The sequence below is a fragment of the Electrophorus electricus genome, chromosome 13, assembly GCF_041902795.1.
Source record: "Electrophorus electricus isolate QZ-2024a chromosome 13, ASM4190279v1, whole genome shotgun sequence".
In the NCBI taxonomy this organism is placed as follows: Eukaryota; Metazoa; Chordata; class Actinopteri; order Gymnotiformes; family Gymnotidae; genus Electrophorus; species Electrophorus electricus.
Window position 1 is genome coordinate 3,642,466 of NC_137509.1, and position 22,017 is coordinate 3,664,482.

The following is a 22,017-nucleotide window of genomic DNA, read 5'->3' on the forward strand; positions in this document are numbered from 1 at the left end:
AAATATAAACAGTAAGGTATTACTAATGGAAGGACAACGATGAATTGTAAAACTAGGACAAGCGGGAAGGAAACTGATTAGGAAGGGGAATAGACTGAACCAGGCTACTTAAGATAGACAAACAATAACCACGACAAAAGCACAGGTAACAGAACTAAAAGGAAAACCAGACAACATCCTTTCATATATGAACACGGGAAGACAAACCTAAACGGAAGCGAAGAGAAGTTTAAGGAAGTTTAAGGAAGTCAAACACTTTTTTAAAATTTCCTTTCTTACCACAACGCATTGAGACAAAACAGTATGTTAACAGAATTTCACTCCATATTACGTAAAGTAGCTGTTGATTGGTTTGCTGAGGAAGCTTTGGCTCTGCTGCCTCTTCTCTGTAGCTGTACATATATTTTTACCAGCTTTGATTTTGCAGCATGGATTTCTTTGGTGTACACCTTTCAAGATGATAATGTTGGTGATTATTGTTGTTGTTGTTGTTGTTGTTGTTGTTGTTGTAGTTTTCTGTCAATAATCTCTGGATCAGAATCCAAAATAATACATTTTAAACTCCATGTGTGCACTATGCATCACAATTTCCAAGCACATGGCTCACTTTATGCCTCTATCACTTCATGAATTGAAACACAAAACATAAATAAAGCAAAGCCTGCTACATGTTGATCATTTATGATGAATGCCCTTTTAATGCACATTTTGCATCATGTTTAATTCTTTAAAAGTTAATTGGTGTAACAAATGATCCTCTTTGAGGTTTTTAACCTTTTTTTTCTGTGTGCTCAAAGGCCAAGACATTTCTGTACTTTTTTGCAGGACTTCTGCTAGCGCATGGTAAAAATGCAGTTCTATTGAACAGAGCTGAGGGCTGGCACTTTTTACTGCTAATGTTACAGAACCACAGGCGAAACATTTTCTTGTAAACAAATATAATATCATGAAAGACCTAAAATTTTAATATAAAATTCAATGTTCTACATGTATGGTGTTTGAAAATGCCCAATTATTTGTTGATGAGACCATTAAAAGCTTAATATTATAACATTTTAGGTTTGTTCTATTTTTTTTATGCAGGAGTGTATGGGTTGAATAGGAGGGATATACATATCAAAATGTAGTTTGTGTGTTTGTTTTACAATAATAAATCTCCTCATTATAAAGGCGGACCAAATCATTTGAAAATGTCTGCAACTGAAACCAAATTAATAATAAATTTTAGCAGTGACCAGGAACTGGTTGGTTGACATTGTCATGGACTGAAACAATCACAACTATTTCCCCGAGTACATCAGCAAAGCATATTTTCCTTTTTAATGGGGGAAGAGTAGTTAACGGGACTTAGGTGTGGTTTTGACCTGTCACAACTGTGAAAATGAGGACCGGCAACAACTGGTTTGAACTGGATATTGATTTGTGGTTTGTCGTAGATATATAGAGGTGACAGGTTTCTGTCTCAGATATTGAGGTGCCTGCCAACACAGAAGTAACTGACTGAAGTGACTGCAGACATTAAAAGGTAGCCAAATCTTATAAAAAAAATTTATTTGCTTTCAGTGTGCAGCCATTGCATAAACAGTGCTAGAATGTGCTTTTATACATGTTTAAATTTTATGGTAATGAAAACAGTGTTTGACAGACCCGCAAGTAAGCTGTATTTTCATCTCACCACTAGAATTAGAAAACAACCATATGCTTAACTCTACAGCAAATATTGTCTCTATTCAGATTGCATGGTATTTTTAGAACAAACTGCGTTTTCTTGATGATTGGCTTTATTCTGTGGAATTAAAGCAAACAGCATGCCAATATACAGAACTTATCATAGAAGATTGGTATAATTGATCTCTTTACTGATAGAGCATATAAAAATCAGAAACCAAAATGAATTGATTTCTGAGGCTACTGGAAGGCCCTGGGGAGTGAAGTTCACCATTACCCACTGTCAGACGCCGCCTGGTCTCAATTGTGAATGGAAGAAGTGGCTGCAATAAATGGCTTAAGCTTTGATTTTTACCTTTTAGGTGTACAGAGCCTACAAACACTCATTCAAGTGTGTTTTGTAAAGATCTGGCCAACCTGCCGGTGAGTCCTAAATCTTATTCCTCTCTCTTGTAACTACATACACTTGTCTTCAAAATTAAAGGTACAAAAGACATGTAAACTTTCTTTTGTTCTATTTTTCACCTTTGGTTTATTTTCTCAGAGTTAAAGGATCATTTGTCCTTTTGTGTCTATTCAAATCTGTAAGTGAACCATCATAGTGCTGTTCAAATTAAAGTGATGCTGAACATTTTCAGTTTGTAGGGAATATAATAATTAGCTTATTTCCTATACTGTTTAGCAAGATAAAATTACACATTAAAAAAAATATGATAAATGCTTTGACAACATTGCATAATGTAGTTGAGAGTAAGGCCTGCTAGTTCTAGTTTTAAAGATTTATTCTGGAAAATAATGACAATAATAAACTTGATAAAGGTTTTGTAATGTGGAGCGATCACGAGGCGGACACAAACTGAAAAGAGTGAGATTTTTTAACGCCAAATCCATAATCTGAGTCTTTGGCACAGTCCAGGGTCAATTTACCAACATAGATGGATCCAGGAAACATAAGACAAACAGAAAGTAACACACAATAACAGGAAAACAACTAAACTGGCTAGATAGAAATGTACAACATGGAACTCAACTAGAACAAAAACACAGGCTACAATAAGGAACAAAAACTACACGAACAGGCAGAGACACACAGTCAGAGCAAACATGGCAGGGCTTAGAACATCCAACTACAGAGAACACAGGAATAGAATCACAAGCTATAAATACACAAGGTAATGAGGACTAACAATGAACAGGTGATACAAATGAGAAGGTGAAAACCAAAACAAGGAATGGAGAAAATGAGACAATAACATGAGACAGGGAAACCATGGAGACAGGGATGATAGGAGGGGCCAACCCTGACACACTGAATGAGACTTACTGCTTATTCATGTTTTAAATTAATCTTGTACAATCATTATGTGATTGTGATAGTGATACAGGAAATCAAAAGTTCCTGTTCTCAAAAATTAAGTCTTGTTTTAAGATCATTTGTGTTAGTGTTTCAAGGCCCAATGATGCCAAACCCATCCATGTCCCAGAGTCTATGATAACAAAACTGGCACTGCCCTCTGGATAGGAGGGATGAATTACTCTATCAATAGTCAATCATGCATGTTTGTATGCTTGCTGACCAGGGCAGTTGGTGCTGCAAAAGTATTTTTCATTTAAAATTGTTTTAACAAACAAACAAACAAAATGTAAATTGTGTGTGGTTTCCATTGTGTCAGAAATGTTAAAGAGAAAGATCTGCAAGAAACTGCTTGAACAGGATCTTGATTTGTCTTTTTGTTTAGGTGCATAGAGGCTACAGGATTCTGACTCACATCTGATACTGAAACTAACTGCCCCTGAGTAAAGCCAGAGAGGTAAATTTTATATTATATTGTGAAATACCATTTAAACTTGATGACTCAAATGAACAGATGACAATAACTTATCCTGAATGGTCTGAACTCACCTCAAATTCATTGCATGGTAACTCATGCTGTCATAACATTGGTTATTCATCAATGTTCTTTTGTCTCTCAGTAGGAGCGATGGATGAACGGAGGATTGTGCTTCTTGGGAAAACAGGTGATGGTAAAAGCAGCGCTGGAAATGTGATACTGGGTGAAAAAGTGTTTCCTACTGGATGTTCACCCATCTCACAAACTCAAAAATGCTACTTAAATACAAAACCCATTAATAAGAAGTTAATAACAGTCATTGACACACCTGGGTTTTTTGACACTAGTCTCACTTCAGAGGAACTAAACTCTGAAATATTACGATGTGTTACTGAGTGTGCACCAGGCCCACATGCATTTGTGATTGTGCTCAAAGTTGGAAGATACACAAAGCACGAGATCGAAACTGTGAAAAAAATAACTGTGTCATTTGGAGAGGAGGTACTAAAATATGCAGTGGTGCTCTTCAACTTTGGTGATCAACTCACTGAGGGCCAGATGATTGAAGACTTTGTGAAGCAGAGTAGAGAGTTACAGGACCTTGTGAATAAATGTGGAGGTCGTGTTCATGTCATTGATAATAAATACTGGAATGAGCAACAGGATGAGTACAGGAGCAACAGGGTTCAGGTGGAGAAGCTACTGAACACCATAGAGGAGATGGTGAGGGAGAATAGAGGAGAGTGTTACACCAATGAGATGCTACAGCTAGTAGATAAAGTTATAGATGCAGAGTGTAAGGCTTCATGTGAGGAAGGTAAAGAGGTTCCAGATATTAAAATAGTGAGAGAACAAGCAAAGCCGAGAGTTCATAGCAACCTGTTAGCAAAGTTAGTGGGGACGGGAACAGGAGCATTGACAGGTGCTTTCCTTGGCCTTGGGGCTGGAGTCTTAATTTCAGCGAGCGTTCCAGCATGCACAGCAGGTATACTTGGAACATCAAGTGCAGCTGGGGCAATAGCAGGAGTGATTAGTGGTAATCAAGGAGCAGATGGGGCAAAGACTGTGGATGTTGCAATGAAAATGGCATATAAAGAAACAGTTGAAGGTGCAAAAGAAGTAATAAATAAAATTAAAGAACTCTTATCTTAAGTATAAGATCACCACAAAGATCAGTATAAATTTAAACAGTAGATCTCATTTGATTGGTGAGATTTCAAAGACAAGAGAGCAAATTAATGTGTGTAAAGAATGAACCTACTGAAGCAGTTTACACATATATGGCTTGTATGTACACTTTTCGACTTTATTGTTGGATTTTGAACAATATTACATTTACTTTATCCATTTATCAAAATGAACAGAAACAAAAATCTGTCATTTTATTTTATACAGACTGCAGCCTGTTCATTGTAGGTAATCAACAGAAATGTCCCATAGATGTAGGTTCTATAGTAAACAGAATGTTCACTGTTCAGTTTATGCTGATTTTATTTAGATTTTTGGCCACTGACTGCATTTTTATTATTAATATTATTTTGATGTCTGTACCTTTTTGTTTTTTGTTCATTAATACGTTCACATTCACACATGTTTGTTTGAGTAGCCTTACACTGGATTTGTCATTGATGTGGATTCTATATTAAATGCATTACTTCTTATTACAATTTGTCTCCAGAACCATCCTGCCCATTCCCATTTCCCTGATTATGAGTTTCCTCTGCGTTTAGTTTATCACGATGCTCCTGGCTATGTTCAAAACACCCAGTACTACATACTGTATACTGCATAATGCACTCAGTAGATACTGTACACTGCATACTGGGCCCTGCAGTAGTATGCAGTGTAGTATCTAGTATGGGACAAACACAAACCTTACTATGAGGTCACTTGAACATATAAAGGTTCCACCCAATTACGAAAAAGATTTTCCACCGCTGTTGCATGATGGGATGACGTGTACCATGGACTGGAATACTAAAATAGGTTAATTTATATACAGTATATATTTTTAATCTGAGCATTATGGATTATTGTTATGTCCACAGATTTAGCTGATCCCTGAACAGCCAAACTGACAAGTCCTTTTACTCTCCCCACCCTTTTTCAGGCCATGGTCCACGCCTTCATTCCCATTATGTGGCCTACAAAACTGGGTCAGGCTTCACTTGTGCTAAATGCTTGAAAGTTATTGCTGTTGTTTCATGTCATGAAATGGCAATATAGCAAAATGAGGTATCATCTGATAATTACAGTTTATTTGTTGTCAGTTAGTTAGTCCTGATATATAATTTCAAAATCCAACTGTTCTCTACCTTTTATTTATTGTCAACTAAGTGTATCAATACAAATTATATGACTGTAATTATTTGCAAAATACTGATCAATAGTATACGTAAGGCCTTATCAAGTGCCTTCAAATCTATCCAAGTTATTCAAAACACATATATCCACATTTCAACTGACTATTGTTTCCGGTTAGGATTAGAGTTAAAGTTAGGCTCAGGGTCAGGATCAGGGATTCTGAAATATTTTAACTTGAAACAGGTCAAAAATGAGCCAAATATAAGAGGAGAGTTAATGTGTTAACAGAATATCAAACTGGGGAACGTAAGACCCTGGAAACATGTGATTCTGCGACCATACGTATGGTCCCAGGGGGACGTGGGCATATTCTTATGGTGGCATGGCATGACAGTACTAATGATTCTATGGAAAATTATTGACAGAAAATGAGCAATCTCTGGAACAGAAACCAAAAGAATACATTTCTAAATTCATGCGTGCACCATGTATCGGTTTTACCAAGAACATGGTTTGATTTATGCCTCCATGATGCACAGCTTCATGAATTGAAACTTCATACTTTCTGTCTAGTCTGGAAACAAGGCCCCACCTGGAGGAAGGATGTAAGAAGGTGTTTTGGAGGGAGAAGAGACAGAGAGATTTGGAGACCTTTTTGTGAATTGTGATTTGTGATAGTGATGTTATTCTATTCAGTGATTGCTTTCCCTTTCGACTCTGAGCCTGCTTTGCACTTATAACTAAGGCTGCTGTTGTAAATTTGTAAATACTATAAATATTTGTATGTACACTAGTCGGTAACGAATGGCTGCCAATTTGGACTGGGGTTTTGTCTATGTTTTCGTGTAGGGAATTAGTGTAGTCTTGTGTCAGTGTAGTCTTGTTTTGGCCTGGGTCACTCCTGATGTTACACTTTTGCATTGTATTTATTTAAATGATCTTCTTTGTGGTTTTTCGCCTCTTCTCTGTGATCAAAGGCCAAGTCTTTTCTGAGCAGCCTTTGTAGGACTTTCCCGCTAGCAAAACTAAAATAAAATACAGTTCTCTTGAACAGGACTGGCACTATTTGTTGGTTACAGTTCCACAGGTCTACCATTTTCTTGTTATAGTTTATTGATGAGTTAAGAGTTAAAGTATGTCATTTGTCATTTTGTGTCTATTCAAAGTGTCCCATCATACTGTTGTTCAAATTAAATTCATGCTAAACATTTTTGGTTTGTAGGGAATATAATAATTAACTTACTTCCTAGACATTCTGTTTGGTAACATACTACTTCTGTTGCAGTTTCAATGTAGCAAACAATAAATATAATACGATAACTGCTTTGACACCATTGCATAATGTAGTAAAAGATAATTAAGAGAGTTCCTGAGAGTAAGCCCTGCTAGTCCTAGTTTTAAAGTTTTATTCTGGATAAGAATTGCAATAATACATATCAGTTGTTAAATTTTATAAAGATTGTATGAGATTTCCTGCTTCATCATGATCTAAATAAATCTTATACAATCATGGTCTGATTGTGATAGCGATAATTTTATTAACACTGTTATCTATATATTAAATTCAAGGAAGTTAAAAGTTTCTGCTCCCAAAAATCATGTAACTGTCATATAAAGAAACAGTTGAAGGTGATTTAGATGTAATGAAGAAAATTAAAGAACTCTTAGCTGAAGGAAATTTCATAATTACCACAAAGTTTATGTTACAAAATGATCTACATGCATTCAAACCGTAGATCTAATTTGATTTGAGAGAGTATATGAATGTGTGTAAAGAATGAACATACTGAAGCAGTTTACATTTATGTGGCTCGTATGTACACTTTTCCACTTTACTGTTGTATTTTGAATATTATTACATTTACTTTATTCATTCATCATAATGAACAAAAACAAAAATCTGTCATTTTTTATACAGACTGCACCTTGTTCACTGTATGAAAATGAACATAAATCTCATATAGATATACTGTAGGTACTTTATTAAAGAGAATGTTCATTTTTCAGTCTATGCTAATTTAATTTTGATTAATGGTTGCTGACTGCATTTTAATACTAATAACATTTTGATTATTTGATATTTGATCTGTCTGTAACTTTTTTGGTTTTTATTCTAGTGAATAAAAAAATCACCATGAAGTTTTCCTTTAACAATGATCCACTAAGTACTAAGACCCAAACTTCACTACTATATAGTGAGCAGATCAAATTTTTCTTATCTTATGCATTCCCACAGCACAAGGCAGATATAATGAGGGGCAGGTTGAGCATGAACACACACCCGAAGTGACAACGCCTTGGACATGACAGCGAGCTGAATCAATGACCAGGGAAGCCATAATAAGAACACAGACAAGATAGAATAAATGAATAAATAGTTTAATAACAGAAACAGACTAACCAGGGAAATACATAATACAGAATAGAACGAAGGAACAAACAGAAGACTAACAAACTAACAGGGTGAAGATAACTAGGCAACAAAAAAATATAAACAGTAAGGTATTACTAATGGAAGGACAACGATGAATTGTAAAACTAGGACAAGCGGGGAAGGAAACTGATTAGGAAGGGGAATAGACTGAACCAGGCTACTTAAGATAGACAAACAATAACCACGACAAAAGCACAGGTAACAGAACCAAAAGGAAAACCAGACAACATCCTTTCATATATGAACACGGGAAGACAAACCTAACAGAAGCGAAGAGACGGTAGAACACCTGACGAGAAATGAGGATTGAACAAGACTGCTGAATACGAACAGGGAAAGCAACGTAGACAGAGAGAAAGTACAACAGATGGGAGAACACCTGACAAGAAATGAGAACAGAATAAAACTAGCGGGCGCGAAAAAATGAAAGCGTAGAGCGCAGAGAGTAAGTGTAACAACGAGGAGTGATGAACACTTGATTTTTTCAGAAGTAATGTATTCTTCACTGATCAACATTTGAAGGATTTTTGGTTAGGGGATATATAGAGAGAGTTGGTTGTGTGTGTGTGTGTGTGTGTGTGTGTGTGTGTGTGTGTGTGTGTGTGTGTGTGTGTGTGCGTGTGTGTGTTTGTGTGTGTGCAAAAGCACAGGTAACAGAACCAAAAGGAAAACCAGACAACATCCTTTCATATATGAACACGGGAAGACAAACCTAAACGGAAGCGAAGAGAAGTTTAAGGAAGTTTAAGGAAGTCAAACACTTTTTTAAAATTTCCTTTCTTAGCACAGCCGCATTGAGACAAAACAGTATGTTAACAGAATTTCACTCCATATTAGGTAAAGTAGCTGCTGATTGGTTCGCTGAGGAAGCTTTGGCTCTGCTGCCTATTCACTGTAGTTGAACATATATTTTTACCAGCTTTGATTTTGCTCAGTGGTTTTCTTTGGTGTACACCTCTCGAGATGATGGTGATTATTATTAGTATTGTTGTTGTTGTTGCTGTAGTTTTCTCTCAATAATCTCTGGATCAGAAACCAAAAGAATACATTTTAAACTCCATGTGTGCACTATGCATCACAATTTCCAAGCACATGGCTCACTTTATGCCTCTATCACTTCATGAATTGAAACACAAAACATAAATAAAGCAGAGCCGCCTACATGTTGATCATTTATGATAAATGCCCTTTTAATGCACATTTTGCATCATGTTTAATTCTTTAAAAGTTAATTGGTGTAACAAATGATCCTCTTTGAGGTTTTTAACCTTTTTTTTCTGTGTGCTCAAAGGCCAAGACATTTCTGTACTTTTTTGCAGGACTTCTGCTAGCACATGGTAAAAATGCAGTTCTATTGAACAGAGCTGAGGGCTGGCACTTTTTACTGCAAAAGGTTACATACCAAATCAGTTGAAAATGTCTGCATCTGAAACCAAATGAATAATAAATTTTAGCAGTGACCAGGAACTGGATGGCTGACATTGTCATGGACTGAAACAATCACAACTATTTCCCCAAATACATCAGTTAAGCATATTTTCCGTTGAAATGGGGAAGGAGTAGTTAACGGTACTTAGATGTTGTCACTATTGTGAAAATGAAGACTGGCAACAACTGGTTTAAACTGGATATTGATTTGTCGTTTGTCGTAGATATACAGAGGTGACAGGTTTCTGTCTCAGATATTGAGGTGCCTGCCAACACAGAAGTAACTGACTGAAGTGACTGCAGACATTAAAGGTACCAAAATCTTATAAGCATATGTTATTTGCTTTCAGTGTGCAGCCATTGCATAAACAGTGGCAGAATGCGCTTTTATAAATGTTTAATTTTTTTGGTAATGAAAACAGTGTTTGAAAGACCCACAAGTAAGCTGTATTTTCATCTCACCACTAGAATTAGAAAACATCCATATACTTAACTATACAGCAAATGTTGTCTCTATTCAGACCGCATGGTATTTTTCGAACAAACTGTGTTTTCTTGATGATTGGCTTTATTCTGTGGAATTAAAGGAAACAGCATGCCAATATACAGAACTTATCATAGAAGATTGGTATAATTGATCTCTTTACTGATAGAGCATATAAAAATCAGAAACCAAAATGGATTGATTTCTGAGGCTACTGGAAGGCCCTGGGGAGTTAAGTTCACCATTACCCACTGTCAGACGCCGCCTGGTCTCAATTGTTAATGGAAGAAGTGGCTGCAATAAATGGCTTAAGCTTTGATTTTTACCTTTTAGGTGTACAGAGCCTACAAACACTCATTCAAGTGTGTTTTGTAAAGATCTGGCCAACCTGCCGGTGAGTCCTAAATCTTATTCCTCTCTCTTGTAACTACATACACTTGTCTTCAAAATTAAAGGTACAAAAGACATGTAAACTTTCTTTTGTTCTATTTTTCACCTTTGGTTTATTTTCTCAGAGTTAAAGGATCATTTGTCCTTTTGTGTCTATTCAAATCTGTAAGTGTACCATCATAGTGCTGTTCAAATTAAAGTGTTGCTGAACATTTTCAGTTTGTAGGGAATATAATAATTAGCTTATTTCCTATACTGTTTAGCAAGATACAATTACACATTAAAAAAAAATATGATAAATGCTTTGACAACATTGCATAATGTAGTTGAGAGTAAGGCCTGCTAGTTCTAGTTTTAAAGATTTATTCTGAAAAATAATGACAATAATAAACTTGATAAAGGTTTTGTAATGTGGAGCGATCACGAGGCGGACACACACTGAAAAGAGCGAGATTTTTTAAGGCCAAATCCATAATCTGAGTCTTTGTCACAGTCCAGGGTCAATTTACCAACATAGAGGGATCCAGGAAACATAAGACAAACAGAAAGTAACACACAATAACAGGAAAACAACTAAACCGGCTAGATAGAAATGTACAACATGGAACACAGCTAGAACAATAACACAAACCACATGAACAGGCAGAGACACACAGTCAGAGCAAACATGGCAGGGCTTAGAACATCCAACTACAGAGAACACAGGAATAGAATCCCAAGCTGTAAATACACAAGGTAATGAGGACTAACAATGAACAGGTGATACAAATGAGAAGGTGAAAACCAAAACAGGGAATGGAGAAAATGAGAGAATAACATGAGACAGGGAAACCATGGAGACAGGGATGATAGGAGGGGCCAACCCTGACACACTGAATGAGACTTACTGCTTGTTCATGTTTTAAATTAATCTTGTACAATCATTATGTGATTGTGATAGTGATACAGGAAATCAAAAGTTCCTGTTCTCAAAAATTAAGTCTTGTTTTAAGATAATTTGTGTTAGTGTTTCAAGGCCCAATGATGCAAAACCCATCCATGTCCCAGAGTCTATGATAACAAAACTGGCACTGCCCTCTGGATAGCAGGGATGAATTACTCTATCAATAGTCAGTCATGCATGTTTGTATGCTTGCTGACCAGGGCAGTTGGTGCTGCAAAAGTATTTTTCATTTAAAATTGTTTTAACAAATAAACAAACAAAATGTAAATTGTGTGTGGTTTCCATTGTGTCAGAAATGTTAAAGAGAAAGATCTGCAAGAAACTGCTTGAACAGGATCTTGATTTGTCTTTTTGTTTAGGTGCATAGAGGCTACAGGATTCTGACTCACATGTGATACTGAACCTGCCTGCCGCAGAATAAAGGCAGAGAGGTAAAGTTTATATTATATTGTGAAATACCATTTAAACTTAATAACTCAAATGAACAGGTGACAATAACTTATCCTGAATGGTCTGAACTCACCTCAAATTCATTGCATGGTAACTCATGCTGTCATAACATTGGTTATTCAGCAATGCTCTTTTGTCTCTCAGTAGGAGCGATGGATGAACGGAGGATTGTGCTTCTTGGGAAAACAGGTGATGGTAAAAGCAGTGCTGGAAATCTGATCCTGGGTGAACAAGTATTTGGTTCTAAATGTTCACCCAACTCACAAACTCAAAAATGCTACTTAAATACAAAACCCATTAATGAGAAGTTAATAACAGTCATTGACACACCTGGGTTTTTTGACACTAGTCTCACTTCAGAGGAATTAAACTCTGAAATATTACGATGTGTTACTGAGTGTGCACCAGGCCCACATGCATTTGTGATTGTGCTCAAAGTTGGAAGATACACAAAGCACGAGATCGAAACTGTGAAAAAAATAACTGTGTCATTTGGAGAGGAGGTACTAAAATATGCAGTGGTGCTCTTCACCTTTGGTGATCAACTCACTGAGGGCCAGATGATTGAAGACTTTGTAAAGCAGAGTACAGAGTTACAGCAGCTTGTGGATAAATGTGGAGGTCGTGTTCATGTCATTGATAATAAATACTGGAATGAGCAACAGGATGAGTACAGGAGCAACAGGGTTCAGGTGGAGAAGCTACTGAACACCATAGAGGAGATGGTGAGGGAGAATAGAGGAGAGTGTTACACCAATGAGATGCTACAGCTAGTACATAAAGTTATACATGCAAAGTGTAAGGCTTTATGTGAGGAAGGTAAAGAGGATTCAGATAGCATGGTGAGAGAAAAAGCAAAGCAGAATGTTCATACCAACCTGTTAGCAAAGTTAGTGGGGATGGGAACAGGAGCATTGACAGGTGCTTTCCTTGGCCTTGAGGCTGGAGTCTTAATTTCAGTGAGCGTTCCAGAATGCACACCAATTATACTTGGAACATCATGTGCAGCTGGAGCAATAGCAGGAGTGATTAGTGGTAATGAAGGAGCAGATGGGGCAGAGACTGTGAATGATGCAATGAAAATGGCATATAAAAAAACAGTTGAAGGTGCAAAAGAAGTAATAAATAAAATTAAAGAACTCTTATCTTAAGTATAAGATCACCACAAAGATCAGTATAAATTTAAACAGTAGATCTCATTTGATTAGTGAGATTTCAAAGACAAGAGAGCAAATTAATGTGTGTAAAGAATGAACATACTGAAGCAGTTTACACATATATGGCTTGTATGTACACTTTTCGACTTTATTGTTGGATTTTGAACAATATTACATTTACTTTATCCATTTATCAAAATGAACAGAAACAAAAATCTGTCATTTTATTTTATACAGACTGCAGCCTGTTCATTGTAGGTAATCAACAGAAATGTCCCATAGATGTAGGTTCTATAGTAAACAGAATGTTCACTGTTCAGTTTATGCTGATTTTATTTAGATTTTTGGCCACTGACTGCATTTTTATTATTAATATTATTTTGATGTCTGTACCTTTTTGTTTTTTGTTCATTAATACGTTCACATTCACACATGTTTGTTTGAGTAGCCTTACACTGGATTTGTCATTGATGTGGATTCTATATTAAATGCATTACTTCTTATTACAATTTGTCTCCAGAACCATCCTGCCCATTCCCATTTCCCTGATTATGAGTTTCCTCTGCGTTTAGTTTATCACGATGCTTCTGGCTATGTTCAAAACACCCAGTACTACATACTGTATACTGCATAATGCACTCAGTAGATACTGTACACTGCATACTGGGCCCTGCAGTAGTATGCAGTGTAGTATCTAGTATGGGACAAACACAAACCTTTCTATGAGGTCACTTGATCATATAAAGCTTCCACCCAATTACGAAAAAGATTTTCCACCACTGTTGCATGATGGGATGACGTGTACCATGGACTGGAATACTAAAATAGGTTAATTTATATACAGTATATATTTTTAATCTGAGCATTATGGATTATTGTTATGTCCACAGATTTAGCTGATCCCTGAACAGCCAAACTGACAAGTCCTTTTACTCTCCCCACCCTTTTTCAGGCCATGGTCCACGCCTTCATTCCCATTATGTGGCCTACAAAACTGGGTCAGGCTTCACTTGTGCTAAATGCTTGAAAGTTATTGCTGTTGTTTCATGTCATGAAATGGCAATATAGCAAAATGAGGTATCATCTGATAATTACAGTTTATTTGTTGTCAGTTAGTTAGTCCTGATATATAATTTCAAAATCCAACTGTTCTCTACCTTTTATTTATTGTCAACTAAGTGTATCAATACAAATTATATGACTGTAATTATTTGCAAAATACTGATCAATAGTATACGTAAGGCCTTATCAAGTGCCTTCAAATCTATCCAAGTTATTCAAAACACATATATCCACATTTCAACTGACTATTGTTTCCGGTTAGGATTAGAGTTAAAGTTAGGCTCAGGGTCAGGATCAGGGATTCTGAAATATTTTAACTTGAAACAGGTCAAAAATGAGCCAAATATAAGAGGAGAGTTAATGTGTTAACAGAATATCAAACTGGGGAACGTAAGACCCTGGAAACATGTGATTCTGCGACCATACGTATGGTCCCAGGGGGACGTGGGCATATTCTTATGGTGGCATGGCATGACAGTACTAATGATTCTATGGAAAATTATTGACAGAAAATGAGCAATCTCTGGAACAGAAACCAAAAGAATACATTTCTAAATTCATGCGTGCACCATGTATCGGTTTTACCAAGAACATGGTTTGATTTATGCCTCCATGATGCACAGCTTCATGAATTGAAACTTCATACTTTCTGTCTAGTCTGGAAACAAGGCCCCACCTGGAGGAAGGATTTAAGAAGGTGTTTTGGAGGGAGAAGAGACAGAGAGATTTGGAGACCTTTTTGTGAATTGTGATTTGTGATAGTGATGTTATTCTATTCAGTGATTGCTTTCCCTTTCGACTCTGAGCCTGCTTTGCACTTATAACTAAGGCTGCTGTTGTAAATTTGTAAATACTATAAATATTTGTATGTACACTAGTCGGTAACGAATGGCTGCCAATTTGGACTGGGGTTTTGTCTATGTTTTCGTGTAGGGAATTAGTGTAGTCTTGTGTCAGTGTAGTCTTGTTTTGGCCTGGGTCACTCCTGATGTTACACTTTTGCATTGTATTTATTTAAATGATCTTCTTTGTGGTTTTTCGCCTCTTCTCTGTGATCAAAGGCCAAGTCTTTTCTGAGCAGCCTTTGTAGGACTTTCCCGCTAGCAAAACTAAAATAAAATACAGTTCTCTTGAACAGGACTGGCACTATTTGTTGGTTACAGTTCCACAGGTCTACCATTTTCTTGTTATAGTTTATTGATGAGTTAAGAGTTAAAGTATGTCATTTGTCATTTTGTGTCTATTCAAAGTGTCCCATCATACTGTTGTTCAAATTAAATTCCTGCTAAACATTTTTGGTTTGTAGGGAATATAATAATTAACTTACTTCCTAGACATTCTGTTTGGTAACATACTACTTCTGTTGCAGTTTCAATGTAGCAAACAATAAATATAATACGATAACTGCTTTGACACCATTGCCTAATGTAGTAAAAGATAATTAAGAGAGTTCCTGAGAGTAAGCCCTGCTAGTCCGAGTTTTAAAGTTTTATTCTGGATAAGAATTGCAATAATACATATCAGTTGTTAAATTTTATAAAGATTGTATGAGATTTCCTGCTTCATCATGATCTAAATAAATCTTATACAATCATGGTCTGATTGTGATAGCGATAATTTTATTAACACTGTTATCTATATATTAAATTCAAGGAAGTTAAAAGTTTCTGCTCCCAAAAATCATGTAACTGTCATATAAAGAAACAGTTGAAGGTGATTTAGATGTAATGAAGAAAATTAAAGAACTCTTAGCTGAAGGAAATTTCATAAAAAAGTTTATGTTACAAAATGATCTACATGCATTCAAACAGTATACCTAATTTGATTTGAGAGAGTATATGAATGTGTGTAAAGAATGAACATACTGAAGCAGTTTACATTTATGTGGCTCGTATGTACACTTTTCCACTTTACTGTTGTATTTTGAATATTATTACATTTACTTTATTCATTCATCATAATGAACAAAAACAAAAATCTGTACTTAAAATACATAAGACCAAAACAAGTGCATTTATATACAGGACCGACAATGCACTTTGAAGAATGGAGTACAATACAGAGCATAACTGGGCATAACTTAGCATCCATGGATTTTAAACAGCCAAAACTGACATGTCCTTTCGCTCTCCTTTTGCAAACCTTCTCAGTTCTTTTATACATTGTCTAGCACTAAATTACAAGTTGTATTTCTCTTCTATGGTGATGGGAGTTGGAACAAAATTGTCATATTTTAGAAACAAAATACAACTATTGTGCACAATGAGACTTACTGTATGATAGCCACATGTTACTATTTGGGTATTTAAGCTTATTTATGCACATAATTATCCCTGTATATGATAGAGGGATCAAATATGTTTGGAGGGTTTTTGTTTTTTTTAAAATTATATTTTTATTGTTATATTTTGAAATGTGAATGAATACCAGTGTGACATACAGTAAATAGATACAGTGATGAAATATAGAAAAGAAGGATACCTAATGTAATGCATAGTTTGATGTTTAGTTCAGTGAGAATAAGCACTTCTGCCTGTGTTTTGACATCCTGTGTTTAAGGAAGTCACAAACTTTTTAAAAAATTTCCTTTCTTAGCCCAACCGAATTGAGACATAACAGTATGTTAACAGAATTTCACTCCATATTACATAAAGTAGCTGTTGATTGGTTTGCTGAGGAAGCTTTGGCTCTGCTGCCTCTTCTCTGTAGTTGTACATATATTTTTACCAGTTTTGATTTTGCAGCATGGATTTCTTTGGTGTACACCTTTCAAGATGATAATGTTGGTGATTATTATTATTGTTGTTGTTGTTGTTGCTGTAGTTTTCTCTCAATAATCTCTGGATCAGAAACCAAAAGAATACATTTCAAACTCCATGTGTGCACTATGCATCACAATTTCCAAGCACATGGCTCACTTTATGCCTCTATCACTTCATGAATTGAAACACAAAACATAAATAAAGCAGAGCCTCCTACATGTTGATCATTTATGATAAATGCCCTTTTAATGCACATTTTGCATCATGTTTAATTCTTTAAAAGTTAATTGGTGTAACAAATGTTCCTCTTTGAGGTTTTTAGCCTTTTTTTTCTGTGCTCAAAGTCCAAGACATTTCTGTACTTTTTTGCAGGACTTCTGCTAGCACATGGTAAAAATGCAGTTCTATTGAACAGAGCTGAGGGCTGGCACTTTTTACTGCAATGGTTTCATAACCACAGGCGAAACATTTTCTTGTAAACAAATATAATATCATGAAAGACCTAAAATTCTAATATAAAATTCAATGTTCTACATGTATGGTGTTTGAAAATGCCCAATTATTTGTTCATGAGACCATTAAAAGCTTAATATTATAACATTTTGGGTTTGTTCTATTTTTTTTTATCCAGGAGTGTATGGGTTGAATAGGAGGGATATACATATCAAAATTTAGTTTGTGTGTTTGTTTTACAATAATAAATCTCCTTATTATAAAGGTGGACCAAATCAGTTGAAAATGTCTGCATCTGAAACCAAATGAATAATAAATTTTAGCAGTGACCAGGAACTGGTTGGTTGACAGTGTCATGGACTGAAACAATCACAACTATTTCCCCATGTACATCAGTTAAGCATATTTTCCATTTAAATGGGGAAGGAGTAGTTTATGGTACTTAGATGTCGCCACTATTGTGAAAATGAAGATTGGCAACAATTGCTTTAAACAGGATATTGATTTGTCGTTTGTCGTAGATATACAGAGGTGACAGGTTTCTGTCTCAGATATTGAGGTGCCTGCCAACACAGAAGTAACTGACTGAAGTGACTGCAGACATTAAAGGTACCAAAATCTTATAAACATATGTTATTTGCTTTCAGTGTGCAGCCATTGCATAAATAGTGGCAGAATGCACTTTTATAAATGTTTAAATTTTATGGTAATGAAAACAGGGTTTGACAGACCCGCAAGTAAGCTGTATTTTCATCTCACCACTAGAATTAGAAAACATCCATATACTTAACTATACAGCAAATGTTGTCTCTATTCAGATCACATGGTATTTTTAGAACAAACTGCGTTTTCTTGATGGTTGGCTTTATTCTGTGGAATTAAAGGAAACAGCATGCCAATATACAGAACTTATCATAGAAGATTGGTACAATTGATCTCTTTACTGATAGAGCATATAAAAATCAGAAACCAAAATGAATTGATTTCTGAGGCTACTGGAAGGCCCTGGGGAGTGAAGTTCACCATTACCCACTGTCAGACGCCGCCTGGTCTCAATTGTGAATGGAAGAAGTGGCTGCAATAAATGGCTTAAGCTTTGATTTTTACCTTTTAGGTGTACAGAGCCTACAAACACTCATTCAAGTGTGTTTTGTAAAGATCTGGCCAACCTGCCGGTGAGTCCTAAATCTTATTCCTCTCTCTTGTAACTATACAGACCTGACTTCAAAACTAAAAGGTACAAAAGACCTTTTGATCTATTTTTGACGTTTGGTTTAATTTCTCAGAGTTAAAGTATCATTTGTCCTTTTGTGTCTATTCACATCTAAGTGTACCATCATAGTGTTGTTCAAATGAAAATGATGCTAAACGTTTTTGGTTTGTAGGGAATATAATAATTAGCTTATTTCCTATACTGTTTGGCAAGATACAATTACACATAAAAAATATGATAAATGCTTTGACAACATTGCATAATGTAGTTGAGAGTAAGGCCTGCTAGTTCTAGTTTTAAAGATTTATTCTGAAAAATAATGACAATAATAAACTTGATAAAGGTTTTGTAATGTGGAGCGATCACGAGGCGGACACAAACTGAAAAGAGTGAGATTTTTTAAGGCCAAATCCATAATCTGAGTCTTTGGCACAGTCTAGGGTCAATTTACCAACATAGAGGGATCCAGGAAACATAAGACAAACAGAAAGTAACACACGATAACAGGAAAACAACTAAACCGGCTAGATAGAAATGTACAACATGGAACACAGCTAGAACAATAACACAAACCACATGAACAGGCAGAGACACACAGTCAGAGCAAACATGGCAGGGCTTAGAACATCCAACTACAGAGAACACAGGAATAGAATCACAAGCTATAAATACACAAGGTAATGAGGACTAACAATGAACAGGTGATACAAATGAGAAGGAGATACCATGGAGACAGGGATGATAGGAGGGGCCAACCCTGACACACTGAATGAGACTTACTGCTTTTTCATGTTTTAAATTAATCTTGTACAATCATTATGTGATTGTGGTAGTGATACAGGAAATCAAAAGTTCCTGTTCTCAAAAATTAAGTCTTGTTTTAAGATCATTTGTGTTAGTGTTTCAAGGCCCAATGATGCCAAACCCATCCATGTCCCAGAGTCTATGATAACAAAACTGGCACTGCCCTCTGGATAGGAGGGATGAATTACTCTATCAATAGTCAATCATGCATGTCTGAACTCACCTCAAATCCTGAATGGTCTGAACTCACCTCAAATTCATTGCATGGTAACTCAGGCTATCATAACATTGGTTATTCATCAATGCTCTTTTGCCTCTCAGTAGGAGCGATGGATGAACGGAGGATTGTGCTTCTTGGGAAAAGAAGTGATGGTAAAAGCAGCGCTGGAAATCTGATACTGGGTGAACAAGTATTTGGTTCTAAATGTTCACCCAACTCACAAACTCAAAAATGCTACTTAAATACAAAATCCATTAATAAGAAGTTAATAACAGTCATTGACACACCTGGGTTTTTTGACACTAGTCTCACTTCAGAGGAACTAAACTCTGAAATATTACGATGTGTTACTGAGTGTGCACCAGGCCCACATGCATTTGTGATTGTGCTCAAAGTTGGAAGATACACAAAGCATGAGATTGAAACTGTGAAAAAAATAACAGAGTCATTTGGAGAGGATGCACTAAGATATGCAGTGGTGCTCTTTACCTTTGGTGATCAACTCACTGAGGGCCAGACTATTGAAGACTTTGTGAAGCAGAGTACAGAGTTACAGCAGCTTGTGAATAAATGTGGAGGTCGTGTTCATGTCACTGATAATAAATACTGGAATGGGCAACAGGATGAGTACAGGAGCAACAGGGTTCAGGTGGAGAAGCTACTGAACACCATAGAGGAGATGGTGAGGGAGAATAGAGGAGAGTGTTACACCAATGAGATGCTACAGCTAGTACATAAAGTTATACATGCAGAGTGTAAGGCTTTATGTGAGGAAGGTAAAGAGGATTCAGATAGCATGGTGAGAGAAAAAGCAAAGCAGAATGTTCATACCAACCTGTTAGCAAAGTTAGTGGGGATGGGAACAGGAGCATTGACAGGTGCTTTCCTTGGCCTTGAGGCTGGAGCCTTAATTTCAGTGAGCTTTCCAGAATGCACACCAATTATACTTGGAACATCATGTGCAGCTGGAGCAACAGCAGGATGGATTAGAAGTTATCATGTGGCAGATGGGGCAGAGACTGTGGTTTTTGCAATGAAAATGGTATATAAAGAAATAGTTAAAGATGTAAAAGAAGTAATAAATAAAATTTAAGAACTCTTATCTTAAGTATAAGATTACCACAAAGATCAGTATAAATTTAAAGAGTAGATCTCATTTGATTTGTGAGATTTCAAAGACAAGAGAGCACATGAATGTGTGTAAAGAATGAACATACTGAAGCAGTTTACACATATATGGTTTGTATGTACACTTTTCGACTTTATTGGTTGATTTTGAACAATATTACATTTACTTTATCCATTTATCATAATGAACTGTCAAATCTGTCATTTTTATACAGACTGCAGCCTGTTCATTGTATGAAATCAACAGAAATGTCCCATAGATGTAGGTTCTATAGTAAAGAGAATGTTCACTGTTCAGTTTATGCTGATTTCATTTAGATTTTTGGCCACTGACTGCATTTTTATTATTAATATTATTTTGATTATTTGATGTCTGTACCTTTTTGTTTTTTGTTCAAGGGAATTAATACGTTCACATTCACACATGTTTGTTTGAGTAGCCTTACACTGGATTTGTCATTGATGTGGATTCTATATTAAATGCATTACTTCTTATTACAATTTGTCTCCAGAACCATCCTGCCCATTCCCATTTCCCTGATTATGAGTTTCCTCTGCGTTTAGTTTATCACGATGCTTCTGGCTATGTTCAAAACACCCAGTACTACATACTGTATACTGCATAATGCACTCAGTAGATACTGTACACTGCATACTGGGCCCTGCAGTAGTATGCAGTGTAGTATCTAGTATGGGACAAACACAAACCTTACTATGAGGTCACTTGATCATATAAAGGTTCCACCCACTTAAGAAAGATTTTCCAAAACTGTTGCATGATGGGGTCAAGTGCACAACGAAGATAGCTCTGGTCATGTACTGGAATATTTGGTGGTAGAATGTCATCCAGGTATCTTTCACTTACTGGAACATTTTATTTTAGTTGCTTACTTTATACGGCATCCTGATTTGGGGCCCAATCCGTGTGCGAGTAGTGTGTTTTATAGACTATTTCAAACACATCATCTGTCCATAATTATCTTCCAGTTTCTATGAAGTCTCCATTAAGCCTTGTCTTGCGTTTCTAAGCTGTTTTCACGTTGTACTTACTAGTGACGGAAAACCGAAGCTTTCTGAAACACTGACGCTTTCCCGCAAACTGTATCGATAACAGGTTTGTTACCTGAAGCTTCATGACACAGTGCACATTAGCGGCATCTGGTGGCCAAGATCTCAAAGTGCTTCGTGTACACAAGGGATCCTTTTCATTCGTTTATTTATTTATTCGGCTTTTAAAACTGTGTTCAAACGCAGAAAAAAAATATGAGATTTGTTGTTTTAATGA

General features: G+C 36.1%; 1 protein-coding gene across 1 annotated transcript; it reads left to right on the plus strand.

The window, feature by feature from the left end:
- Window positions 1-1,302: 1,302 nt before the first annotated feature.
- Window positions 1,303-21,233, plus strand: LOC118243043 (uncharacterized). The gene is made up of 6 exons (XM_081695047.1): window positions 1,303-1,525; window positions 2,031-2,091; window positions 3,408-3,479; window positions 3,646-4,623; window positions 12,078-13,079; window positions 19,706-21,233. The coding sequence occupies exons 4-6, from the start codon at window positions 3,651-3,653 to the stop codon at window positions 20,695-20,697; spliced, it is 2,967 nt and encodes a 988-aa protein (XP_081551173.1). The 5' UTR covers window positions 1,303-1,525; window positions 2,031-2,091; window positions 3,408-3,479; window positions 3,646-3,650; the 3' UTR covers window positions 20,698-21,233.
- Window positions 21,234-22,017: the final 784 nt, after the last annotated feature.

Coding starts and splice junctions, on each gene's coding strand:
- LOC118243043 (XM_081695047.1), top strand. CDS start 3,651: ATGGATGAACGGAGGATTGTGCTTCTTGGGAAAACAGGTGATGGTAAA. Junction 4,624..12,077: donor TGAAGGTGCAAAAGAAGTAA/TAAATAAAATTA, acceptor TTTGTCTCTCAG/TAGGAGCGATGGATGAACGG. Junction 13,080..19,705: donor TAAAATTAAAGAACTCTTAT/CTTAAGTATAAG, acceptor TTTGCCTCTCAG/TAGGAGCGATGGATGAACGG.